Source organism: Tympanuchus pallidicinctus, unplaced genomic scaffold, assembly GCF_026119805.1.
Source record: "Tympanuchus pallidicinctus isolate F22 unplaced genomic scaffold, pur_lepc_1.0 scaffold6, whole genome shotgun sequence".
NCBI lineage: Eukaryota > Metazoa > Chordata > Aves > Galliformes > Phasianidae > Tympanuchus > Tympanuchus pallidicinctus.
In genome coordinates this window covers 9,486,704-9,500,027 of record NW_026294780.1, presented here as the reverse complement: position 1 = coordinate 9,500,027, position 13,324 = coordinate 9,486,704, and the positions used below count along the sequence as shown (strand labels likewise).

The 13,324-nt window shown below is 41.1% G+C and overlaps 2 protein-coding genes across 7 annotated transcripts in view; one reads left to right on the top strand and one right to left on the bottom strand.

Moving 5' to 3' along the window:
• Positions 1–13,324, top strand: part of AFF3 (ALF transcription elongation factor 3) — a 319,206-nt gene that overhangs the window by 222,022 nt on the left and 83,860 nt on the right. For all 6 annotated transcript variants that reach the window (XM_052664882.1, XM_052664880.1, XM_052664881.1 and 3 more), the window contains one exon: positions 10,893–10,944. In XM_052664882.1, the coding sequence (XP_052520842.1) occupies positions 10,893–10,944 (52 nt within the window). The remainder of the gene's footprint in view (positions 1–10,892; positions 10,945–13,324) is intronic.
• RPL31 (ribosomal protein L31) overlaps positions 1–13,324 on the bottom strand; it is a 662,822-nt gene that overhangs the window by 597,712 nt on the left and 51,786 nt on the right. The window lies entirely within an intron of this gene.

Below are 13,324 nucleotides of genomic sequence, written 5' to 3'. Positions count from 1 at the left end.
GTGAAGCACCTTATGTTGTGAGAAACCCATTGCACTGCAGACCCATCTATTTACCATATTTTCTCCTCATGGAGCTTATCATTAAATGAAACGGCCTGCTCACTTTCACAGTAGCCAACCAGGTTCTTGTCTGTTTGTTTGCTTGTTTTAATCATTTTGTCTTCATCTAGTCAGATAAACCTGTAAATTCAGTGTGCGCTCTGTGGGACTGTGTCCAAATCTATACTGTCTCCTTCCTGACAGGGCTGACAGAGAGTATAATCACTTGTATTGTCCAGAGTACTGTTTACATAAAGGAGCAATAAATACCTGTTGAAATTTTTACTGGAGGCCTCCCAGATGGATGGTTCATTTATTATTACAGACAGAGTTTCATTTACTTAGTTATTAAAAGAAGCAGGCCGCTGCAGCCCATTTATAACTATATTAAAACTAAATGAAGCTATAAGTATTGGAGACGGGACTGAGAAAAATACAGTGGCTTTCCAGGAAATGTCTAGGAAAAGTATTTGAAAGGAAACGCTAAAAACTTTGTGAGTCCTGTTTGTCTTTCATGGGTGTGCTGCTGCTGGTTGGAGTTCACCAGGGTGAGGAGGAGGCAAGAGCTTCCAGATTTTCCCATCCCACCACTGTGTGCCTCTGTGGCAGCTCAGTGATGACCTCTCTGTGCCCACCATCATGCACATGCCACCGTGTCCCCACTTCTAGCCATCAGAGGGGATGGCATGCAAAGCATAGGCAGATGCCATGAATGCATTCCCAAAGACTTTGTTTTGAAGATGCTGTCCATTGTAGCTGATTACTAAAAATTCATGATCTTTGTGGCACTGAGGAAATTTCACCAGACAGACTCTTCTCTGTTTCAAAGAAAGGTAATTCAGTCACTGGATAGGGAGGACATGATTGCCTGGGAACTAGATCTTGGTTTTATTTTATCCAATCCTTATCAATAAAGAACCATCCCACAAGGAAGAGCTGGTGTCCCACAGTGAAAGAACATATTGACCAGAAATTGATGAGGTAGAAAAAAATAGAAACAAGGGCATATATAGAAGTTTGATATATATAATTTATTTTTTTTAATAGAGCTTATTAGGCTAGCAAAAGGATGAATTTCCATATTCAAGTTGAAAAAGAGCTTTTCTGTAAGCTACTGAGCTTCAGCTGTGAAAGAAATGTAGATATTAGTACTGAAAGAGCAGTCTAAATGACAGAGACAAAATATAAAATATATGTAACATGAAAGTGGGAAATAGCAATCAATCTAAAAGAGGAATTATAAAACACTGAATAGTGATAAGGAAAGTGGAAGATACCAAAGGAAAGTTGAAAAACAATGGTATTCTTAAAGTATATAAATACAACAGCGATGAAGAAATTCTAGCAATAACCTCTTACTAGCTGGAAATATTAATTCACTTAATAATACTAGATTAAATAAATGTTTTTGTACAAGAAAAAGCAGGGAATCTGGACAGTGTCCAGAGTGAATACATTGTTTTAAATCACACCAGATACAAATATCCATAAATCTGAGAGCTTCCAAGCTGCCTCAAGCCATCAAGAGCACCAGCTAGTAATGTCTAAGGACTTGTGATGCATCTTGAAATGCAGGAGAATCCCAGCAGACAGTGAACACAGTGCAGAGTTCCTAAAGAGAAGTAGGAGAGTTGAAGGGTATGGAGAGCTCACAAGGCATCTATCCCAAATAAAGTTTCTGGGGAGCCCAAACAGGGTTTCTTTAAGGAACTGAGGAGTAACATTGTAATTACTGCAGTTCAGTTTTTTACTTTCAAGGAAATAAATTCATGTTCCTATCAACCAAAGCTGATTTAGTTCTATGAGAAGCTGTCAACTTTGACTGATAAAGTTACTAATGAATAGTAATAGACCTTTAAGACTTTAAAATGTGTGGCATGCAATATCAATTAAATGCAAATTAAAAGATCCCTGGCTCTTAACCATTTCTGAAGGTCATAGCAGCAAGGGATCTTGGCTCAAGGAGCAGCTGAACAGGGAGGAGATCCAGTGTTGATAGCTATGACAAGGAAGGAAATTGTATTCAACAGTGGTAGAACTTAGCAAGAAGCAGTGAAGCTGGAACGGGTTATCAAGCAGTCTGAAACATTTAGTAATTCAGTCTCACTTCAAGAGATGAGGCTTGGAGGAAAGTGACATAATGTTTTATATCCTGGAACAAGGAATGGCCGTCGGTCTCCCTCATTCTCAGTGGAGACTGTCCTGGGCAGTTGCAACTCTGAGAATGCTTTAGAGATGGAGGTGAGCAGCAGCAGAAGTCAGTGCCCGGCAGGATGCCATGGTGCAGTGATGGCACGAGCTTCTGGCGTGCAGGGGGTGACACGAGGATGAGGAGCTGCCACTTTGCCTATTGCTTTGATGATATAAGGCTCTTCTCATTTTGATGCAGTGATACCGGAGCAAAGTTTGAGAACCTCTAGCCTACACAGCCTCCTTTCCCTTTCCCAACCAGCACAGTATGAATAAACACCTCTGCAGCCACAGTTATGAACACTGCTAAATGAACGGTCAGCATTTTACAGATGATTGCAGTCATTCGCGAGGGAGCAAGAGAATAAAAATGTGTGGGATGATGACTCCAATATGAGGACAGATGCTTATAATGCTGGGGATTAGGCAGAAAGAGGCTATTCATAAGAAAATAATCACCAAGTACAAAATCAGATACTGCACCTTCAGTGGGGAGACTTAGCAGTGGCAATTTTATCTCAAACGCATAAATTCCCCAAGATTTCTGCCATGACAGCTGACACGCATGCCAGCAGAGCAGTTCATGCACTCTTATTTCATTTCACATTTGAAATTAATATTTTGTAGACGGCAGGATCAGAAATTGCTAGGAAATCAGAGAGAGAGAGTTAGTAAATAATTGCTAATCACACACAGAGAGCCTGGAAGGAACAGGGGCAAGGAGGCAAGAAATGGATTGGAAAATTGCAAGTAGCTCATTCAGAACTTTTATGCCCCAAATGTGTTTCCTCCTGTCACACAGAGTGTGATTAGCCATAAAACTTTGGCAAGTCCTCTGAGTGATTGGACTACTTAGGCTGGTGTTTAGGCGCAAGCCACTAAGTAGCTCATCACTCTTCCCTCTCCCTGAGTACATGTGCATTTTTACGTGGATTCCTTGCTCGGAAAGTCGGCTCACACTATTTTATTTCCTCTTTTAGAAGACTTTTTCTCGTTTCTAAGGAGGTATTACGTGTTCCTCTGCCCAAACACTGTGCTGACAGAGCCACTGTGGACTCAGTGGTGCTGAGAGGTTTTCTTATAGGATCATAAAATTGTTTGAGTTGGATGGGACACTTAAAGGTTATCTAGTCCAACACCCCTGCAGTGTACAAGGATGGCTACAGCTGGATTCTTCCCACCCTATCAAGTAGTTTGAAACTTCTCCATTTGATTCAACTGGCTCTATTTTCCCATTTTTTCCCTCAGTTTAATTTCTGGTTCCCTGACCATGCCAGCCCTTGAGAACCACCTACGCTAACGGCATACACCCTCAGTTTGTATGAAGTTTAGGAAGGAGTAGGTCTAACCTCTAAATTGCAACTCTACTTTTCAGCCTGTCTATAGAGACTGATAGGTTTTCTCTTCTACTTGTGCTTTCATATGGATGTATCTGACTAACATAACACATCCAGCCCCATATTTCATGTGCACACAGTAAAATATTTTCTCCCATCACCTCCTTCTTGGGGAGATCCCTGGGGAAGGAGAAATGAACCTAGCCTCATGCAAATGGTGGAAGCCTTATTTCAGCTTCTTCTCACAAAGAGAGTAATGGCTGCATTACCCGAAGAGGACTACCTTGCATTTCTAATGAGGTCGTCAGCGTAATAGGAATTTAGCAGAGCATTTAGCCAGTTTAAATGGTTTTGGAGAATGGCATAGACCAGCTTAGATGGATTTAAGCCAAGCACAGAGAACTTCTTCATAGCATCTATTTTTTATTGAAATTGCTAATTCTATTTCTATGGACTAAGTCAGTTTTTCAGGCATTTAAATTGTATGCTCTAGAATTAAATCTCACATTGATATATATACTTCATTCCAGCATTAAGTACGTTAATATTTCAGCAGCCTGATTTTACTGGCCTTCTTCCTCTGTTTTTAATTAGATTTGACAGTATCCTATATAATCATGTTTTCCTACATATTTCTGTGTAGTAGAACTTACACAAACTATTTGTTGATGGGTTTTTACAACTTAAACATCATATATTCAAACTGAATTTCAGATGCTGCAAGCAATTCTTGCAGAGGTCTTACAAGCCGACTGAAAGCTCAGTTACAGCATTTATAAAATACCCTCTTGATCTACTTGTTTACCTCAATCCATACACTTCTGATTTGTTTTCTACAAAACAGGAATAAGTACTACACTTTTCAGGAAATATAAATGCATGAAATTATTTTAAAGTGAAAGATTTGCATCAGTTATGACACTAATATGAAAAATAATTTTGTAATCAGACACCAATTAATTAAAAATTAATGCTGTATAAAAACAACTACTCCTGTATTTAGGATTAGCAAACAAAGCTGTCTGAAATACCTCTTTTGGCTGTAGATGAGTAGCAAATATAACTGGCCATCTGTTATGTGCAGGTAACCAAGGTAATCACAACAATGTTTGTTCCCCTCTTTCTTTTTCTTTCTTTTTTTTTTTTTCTTTTTTTTTTTAAATGAAAACCTGTTAATTTGCTTGTTAGAAAACTCCATCGTTCTTACCAGGCATATTTTTTCTACTGTTTGTGTTTTAGAAAGCAACTAAAAAGAGACAGAAAGTGAAGGTACATTTGTCTTATTAGTGCATAAGTCAAATGACGTCTGTGAGCACCCCTAGCTGAAATAATCCCACTCACATAAGAGGACAGTTTGGATATGAAAGGCAGATTCCCAGCTGGCATTCTCTTTCATTTTGCTGGGAACAAGAGGTAAAGATCTTGCACAATGTGGTGCTTTCAGAAAGGACCGGGTTTTTTTCCCAGTGCTTTTTCTCCTCTCTTTATAGGTGCATCAGCTGTGACTTTAAACAGCTGGAGTCGGTCTGAAAGCCTCCTTGCATACCACTACTTAGAAAAGTACCTGTCTTCTTGCTGGGTTTCTGGTGATATTGAAATTAATGTCCGGATCTTCAAAGGTCACTGCACATTTATAGGAAAGAAAACAAAATGTCAATATTATGTGTTAAAAAACAGATAATTTGCCCCAAAGCCATCTCATTCAGATGAGATGTTGCAGTATAAACTCAAATGAGCACTTAGGTATCCGATTTTCATATTTCATCACAGCTTTTTTCTTTGTGGGGTTCCTCTTCAGCTAAAATCAACATATTTTTCCACTACTGAGATCCATTTCCTACATAATGAGCAGACATCACAAAAGTCCTTAATAAACGCCGTATTCTGATTGAGGTGCTACACAGCATTAAAATGGAACAGTACATCTGATCAGATTAGCACATTCATGAGATCCTTCACAAATTGCAAAGATGGTGACTTTTGCATTTTTTTAAGTGACAATTGCAACATATACACGTTTGTGCCCTAGGCTTGCAAACCATTGGCATGCTCTCTCCTAAAGCAGTAGTGATAATGATTTATTTACTATTGATATTTGTCCTTTTACATTTCATTCTTTTTGCTCTAATTAATAGAACTATCATGGAAAAAACCTATCCAGCATTGTACTTTACTTTCCACCCTCCTTTTTGTAACCTCTTTTGAAGCCACTTCTCTTGCCCTTTGATTTGCAAGCCAAAAGGCAAGCTCTCTAATCACAAAACAAAACCACAGAGGCTGAGCCACTGATTTTTTGAGAGTTTTACATTTCAATAAGTAATTTGCAGAGGAAGGAAGGACTTCATGGCTTGTATCAGAAATAGTGCAGCCAGCAGGAGCAGGGAAGTGATCATCCCTCTGTATTTAGCCCTGGTGAGGCCACACCTGTGTTCAGTTTTGGACTTCTCACTACAAAGAAAGACATTAAGGCCCTGGAGCATGTCCAGAGAAAGGAACGAAGCTGTGGAAGGGCTGGAGCACAAACCTTATGGGGAGTGAATGAGGGAACTGGGATTGTTCAGGATGGAGGAGGTTCAGGGGAGACCTTACTGCCCTCTACAATGACCTGAAGGGAGGTTGTGGGAAGTGGGAGTCAGCCTCTTCTGACTGAAAGCAGATACTCTCCAAGGTAGGGTTGTGTCATAAGTGTCGCAGCCTGGCTCCAGACTTTCAAAGTCACAGCTGATTCCCAAACTGCCTGATGATGACCTCCTCTGCCAGACATCACACCATTGACTTCTTCCCCAGCAATTCCTTCTCTGGCTCTTTCAAATCCAAAAGTCTCTGACTTGAGTCCTGGCTCCATCCTCCTACTTAGATGTTACTTCAGTGTGACTTCCCAGAGGGAAAACTGGATGCCTTCCTGCTGTCTCCCAGACAGTTCTTGCTTAGGACTCTGCTTTCCAACAGCAGCAAATCAGGATTTAAAAAAAAAAGCAAAATAATGAAGCCACAAGTCTCAGCTTAACCATAAATTTTGAACATAACTTCCACCATACCAAACCCTGGGTGCTTTTGACCATCTCCTGCTCATTAACATGATGGGATGAGCAGTGGAATTAGATGCCTCCCAGTCAACTTGTGGAACCATCATAGTAATTAGTCCCAGATAAAAGAGATTAGGCTTTCTGAGTAGCTATGTAAGAGATTTGGATGCTGAGTCATATTGAAATTGGCACAAATTGGGTATCAGTACCTTCTAGGCTGCTTTCTGCCTATTTTCCACTAGATATGTAGCTCTTCACCCCCCTCCTTTCCCATTGAGTGGCACAGCACCCATGGCTGAAACCTCATAATTGGTTCCTTGAGAAAGAAACCAGCTGCCTTGCTGTGGCATTTTGCAATATCCCGAACTCATCCTCATTTCCTTTCATTACTACTCTACCTGTTACATTCTTGGCAGATAAAGGAGCAGATGCATTAATTAGAGAGCAGAGAGAGCTCCTGCCCAAGCCTCCCTCCCCTCACAGCCTCTGTGACCTCATGGAGATTTCACTAAAATATATATAATTAGGTTCTGTAAAGTAACTTCCTGACTACCCGGATCCATGCACTCTCTCTTCAAGTGCAGAAGCCCTAAGTGATGTGTGCTTTTCAAAGATGCATCCAGTACCACGTGATTTTTCCAGCTTTTGTTTACAAAGCAGTATTTACTCATCGTTTTACCTGTGCTTCACCGTGCTAAAGTCAAGTGCATATCCAAAAATCTTGCCGAAGCTTAGTGGGCATGGGGGTGATGGTTTGATGGCTGGACTATATTACTTTAGTTGTCTTTTCCCACCATAATGATTCTTGGATTCTATGATTCTATGCCATTTGCTGCCCTGGGTTTTGCATAATCTGAAAGAGGTATTAACTGTGGAGAGGCAGTGTTAAAGAAGCTGTGTTTGCACGTTGACTTGTTTATGTTTGTCTGTCATTGTACTGGATTGCAGCATGCATGAAGAATTTCCATCCTGAGCAGGGGTTGATTTAAACATGATCTGAAAGTGCTCTGCTAACAAACTTCAGTCTTTACTGAATCTGTGCCAAAGTGCTTTTCAGATAAATTAAAAATTAACATGACGTCTTGCAAGCTTTAAGTATTTTCCTTCTCTGCTGTCCCCCTCCTTTCTTCAAATAGGTTCTGCTGGTCCAGTTGTGGACTTTTTGTTTCAACCATCATCACTGTTGTGGGATAAGTGATTTGCAAAATTGTTTCTCAAAAGCATTCAGACTCAAAATTGATCTGGTTTCTTTAGGACATTTCCTGCAGACAGGCATCCCTCAAACTCCAATGCCTCCTCCTCCCCCCGCGTTGAGTTCAGCCTGAGCTTTGAGAGCTGCCCAATGTTCTGCTCTGTGGTACAGATGGAGGTGAAGTTGCTGGTGACAGTTCAGTTCCAAGCAGTGCTCTGTAGATCAGGGCTCTAGGTCTGACTTGGCAGTGAAAGCGGCCTGGGAGTCCACCAGGATATTCAGGCACTGAAGTTATTCCTGCACAGTAGGAAATCAGATCCTGCCTTTGCAAGGTAGAACTCTACGTCTGGCAAGCTTTCCTAACCTGATACATCCTTGTGACAAATATATGGATCAGGCAGGCCTGATCCCACTCTGGGGAAAAACGAAAAAGCAATCAAGCAAGAAATCATTTTATGGTGACTTGCTTTTTCCTATCACCAGTATTTGGGGATTGTTTGTGCTCTTACAGTAGTTCCAAGAGGGGCCACGAGCCCTGGACAGGCACTGCTTTTCTTGGAAAGCAGCACTTCTAAAATGAGAAACAGACAAGAAAAATAAAGACAGGCTAAGATATACAAGCAGGGGAAGCTCAATGGGCCAGCACTGTGGTTTCTTGTTCCTTTTGTGTGGATGATCCTTGCACACACATCTTTTGTCTTGCCTAAAGCCCACTCCTGTTTCCATACAACCTGGAGCCTTCAAAGCTTTGAAGTAACATCTAACCACAGGCTCACCATACATGCTTTTTCAGATTGGCACAAAAAGATGGGGCACTAGTAAGCATAGAGCTGCTTTTTATTATAAGCTTTGTTTTTTAGCTTCTATTTAGGAGAAGAGCTAACAAGTTGAATAATGTACTAAACTACCATCTTTCTAGCAGGGATTCAAGAACCTAAAACAAAGGAATTATGGGCAACACCATCAGAAGTGCTCTACTTTTCACACAATAAGCAGATCTCTCTGTGCTCAAATAACGATCCCTGCAGATTTCATCTCGTATAATTACATAATGCTCAATTCCAAACTGGAGCTTTTTACATGTTTCTCAACATTAGTTTCTCAGGAATGCCCAAACAAATCTAACAACAACAACAACAACAACAACAACAACAAAAGAGCAACTATAATGTTGTTTGTTCCTAAGGATCCCCTGTGAACTTTGGGACCCAAAGCCAGCACAGATCTTACAACATTTACAGGAAGCATTCCCTCCCATATTTCAGCACCTGGAAGATGAATCCCATCTATCTCATAGAATGACAGAATTGTTTGAGTTGGATGGGATCATTAAGGGTCATCTAGTTCAACTCTCCTGCAGGAGACACCTACAGCTACATCAGCTTGCTCAGAGCCCTGTCCAGACTCATCATGAGCATCTCCAGGGACGGGGCACCTACCACCTCTCCGAGCAACCTGTGCCAGTGCCTCAGCACCCTTATTTAGAAAACTTCTTTCTTATATCTGATCTAGATCTCCCCGCTTTTAGTTTGGAACCATTTCCCCATGTCCTGTTGCAACATATCCCCTTGTCCTATCCTACTAAAGAGTCTGTCCTCTTCTTTCTTATAGACTCTATTTAGATACTGAAAGGTATCTTTAGATATCTGTCGCACGTGCTGAGTGTTTTCTGGCTGTGGGCATAATTCCTGAGGAAACACCAGAGACTTGCTGTAAGGTTGTCAGCATAATGGGTGTCTTGAGGTGTCTGCATCACTACAAGATTTTTTTTTTTTTTAATTTTCTGTGTGGGTTTTACAGGGGAAAAATCTCAACGTAAGTATAATTGAATGGGGCAGGGGGTGGGGGGAAGGGGAGGAGAAGGGGAAAGAAGGCATGAATCTGTAAGAGGTGAGAGAACAAGAGTTCCTGTTCCACCCCTGTTCGTGTTCTGATACACCTACATCCTCCCAAAGGTGCTGCAGGGAAACAGGGACACAACTTCGAGGGCAGCGGCTGTGCACACAGCTGTGCACGGTGCCAACAGTGGCCAGTCTCAAGAAGCAGGGAGAGGCTCAGAACTCTTTTCAGACCTGGCACACCATGCAGCCCATTTAAGAGACCCGCTTTTCAGGCACACTCTTGGAAGATCCAGGCGCAGGAACGAGGAGGTGGTTTGAAATTACTACATATGTCTTCTTGATATATTTACACTCCAGGGACCACCCACGTCACAGAATGTGTTTAAATTGTTCCCCAAGCTTTCTTCTGGAATTGAGGCTAAATTACAGATTCCCTTTTCCCAGGACGCAAGAAAAATTAGCAACTTTCTGAATGATTATTATTATTACAGGGGTGGATTTTTTTAAATAGATCCCATTCTTGAAAACCTTTCAAGCGCTGGGGGAAAGATTTGCACCTCCTCAGCTCTTTTAACTGCCGGTTACTTAACCTTAGCTAGTAAAAAAATGCATGCAAGTAAAGACAAACTCCTCTTTTTTGAGAGCCAGTTGAAGCAAATTGAGGAAAGGCTATGGGAAAGGAGGATGAAATCCCCTTTAGAAAAGATGCATTATTTTCTATATTAATATGACCGTGAACTCCTTGTGCATACTCCTGTGCACTGAGATAATACATTTCAGTTTTAATCGTTTCAGTCAATGTCAATCTTACATCAACCAGGCAATAAAGTAAAAATGGCCTTTGGGAAACATCAGTGAATCTTATTTTGTGCTGCAGTACTGCCAGTGTAAATACCTACTTGTGTTTTGTGAGCTCAAAGCCAAGCGGAGCAAAATTTTCCTTTCAGAGAGACTACTGACCTGTCAGCATCAAAAATATTATTCTTAGCACATGAAAATTGTTTGTCGGTGATTGTAATAAAAATAATCTTTGCAAAATCCATTATTACTCTAGTAAACATTTTCCCTTAGGCACCAATTGTAGGAAATGAATTAAGAAGTTGATAGGAATTGTCTAAGAAAAAATTATAAAGACAGTGTCACTTCTACAGTATTACTGGCATAAAATATATTTTCTATTTCAATTACTTTTTTTTTACAGTAGCTCAGAGATCTGAAACATTTTGGTAAATCATAACTATAACTGATTTTACTGTTTGCTTTCCAGAATGCTAGAAGATGATCTGAAGTTAAGCAGCGATGAAGAGGAGAATGACCAGGTAAGAACCAGACAAGAACCATGTAACTTGCAGCATGTTTCTTGTCGAGACAGAGATACTGCAAATATTTTGCTAATGCTTTTTCAAAATATACATCAAGGTTATCAAAATACATGAAAGTACTGTAAATGGAGTAACAGATGTTCTTGCTCTGCACCAGACTGCATGTGCTAACTGCTGTATTTGTGGGGAATGTTCTGCGGGGGTCTTGATTTATTACCTTGATGCAACCCAGAAGGTTTTCGTATCAGTCTCCTCCTGATTGAATTTTGTTTTGTTTTAAAGAGCAGCCAAGGAGGGAAGAAACAGGAATTTGGATTAGGGATTGAGGCCAAACTCTTTGAGCACAAGCTGGGCCATAGCGGCCAGCCCCTGGGCAGCCTACCTGCCTAGAACCCTGGCTGGTCATCCATGGAACAGTCACTAGGACGCTTTCCTGAGCTTTAAGGACCCCAAAATGCCTGCCTGGGAGCACACACTTCTCCAAATGTTTTCTATGGGTCAGGAGAGCTGGATTTTTTTTCAGGTTGGGGGTCTGTGCTCACCAGAGTAGAGCTGGATCTTGATTTTTGTGTGGCCAACCAAATTCCTAGTTGCCAGATTTTACTATCACAAGCTCTCTCCCAGTATACTGGTATGGATTTGGTGAGGAATGGGAGAGCAAGAGCGACTTTCCTTTCTCCTTGCCCTAAAATGCACATCCCATGACTCCACCAAAGTATGAGGAGGAGGAGACATTGCCCTGGTTGCACCTCACAAGTGGCTCCAGGCTGAGATATAACGCAGCTTTCAAATGTGATTTTTTTTCAATTGAGGATAACTGGAGCTATCTAGACTTCTGAAATTCGGGACCTTAGGCAAATAACTCTAGTATGTAGGCCTGAAGCTCTTCCAGATTTTATTTTAACTGTTGTTATTAGAAGTTTGTATTTTACAATATATTCCAAGCAACAAGTAAGTCAAAGCCTTTTCATATTTATATTAAACCATTATTTCATCTATTTTGAGCAAAGCTTTATTGTATTAAGAAGATTCAGCACATGGAATCAATTATTTACATATTTATGCAATTTCCTTTTGTTTAATACATTTCATCTCAAAACACTTCACATTTAATTATTCTTTCTGCTTGTCTAGATAGTTTAAAGCACAGCACATAGACAGCGAAGGGAGACATCCAGTGAGGGACAAGAAGGGTGGTTGTCTGAAGAGTAACAAGCACATGGTTACACCATGGGGCTGGCAGGGGGATGATGTGTGTGGAAGGGGGGATGCAGAGATGGGAGGCACAGATCATCCCAGGAGTAGGGCACAAGGGATCCCCCTTAATACTGAGCATCCTGCAGCAGGGATAGCCTGTGCTCAGCTTGCTCTGTCTGTGTGTGCCACACCATGTCTTCACTCAGCAATGAGAGCTTCACAGAGCGTCTGCTCCAGCCCAAGACTTTCTCCTCTATACTTCTGTACTATATCTATCCTACCAGCACCCAGAGCCAAGCAGCATTTGTCATCAGCACAGCAAGGAGCAGAGCCAAAGTCCCATTGCTAAGTGTCAGTCATTACATGAGCAGCCTCTAGCAGCTACACTGGCGTGGTTCCCTCTCTCTAAAGTGGAATAGCTGCATTTTTTTTCTAACTTGGCTGTATAGACAAAAAGCTCCTGAGGGCACAGGTTGCCTCTGGCTATACAAAATGCTTTGCAGAACCTCACTTGAGACCTGCAGGTTTGCTTAATGAACAACCCTAAATGATTATGTCTGTTGGATAAACAAAAGACAAAGTTTTCATCTACTGAGCAGGAAATGGGCCCAAAAAAGAATAACACAGACCCACTCTTTCAAATAAATAACATGGATCCACATCTAAATGTCAGAGGAAGAACCCATTTTCTTTCACTTTTTAATTCTGAAGCTCTTTAATCTCAAATCTCTTCCTGAGCTCAGGAGCAGGAAAGAAGGAAATCAAAGATGAAGGGATAGGAACCATACACGAGCAATTCTCAGATATTCCTTACTGAATTAATTGACCTTTCAGCAATCATACTCGTTTAAGTAGTCCAATTTCTTAAATAGCTGAAGATGAACTGTGCAAGAGCTGGGAAGCTTTTCTTTTTGTTAATTCCTAGATGAGGAAGTTTGGGGTAAAAAAAAAAAAAAATTGAAAACCTAGAAGGCAATTTTGTGCATGCATTTGAAATTGCCAGGCAGCAAATGGAAAGTGTCTGCAGGAGTGCAGACAGGGACAGGTGCTACTGCAGTCCTATGGCTGGTATTTGGAGGGTTGTGCACGACCCAGAGAATGTGAGCAATGGGCAAGAGAGGCCAAATGCAAGACAGGGGCATGATGAAGAGCCTCGGGATCCCAAATGTTCCCTCCATGC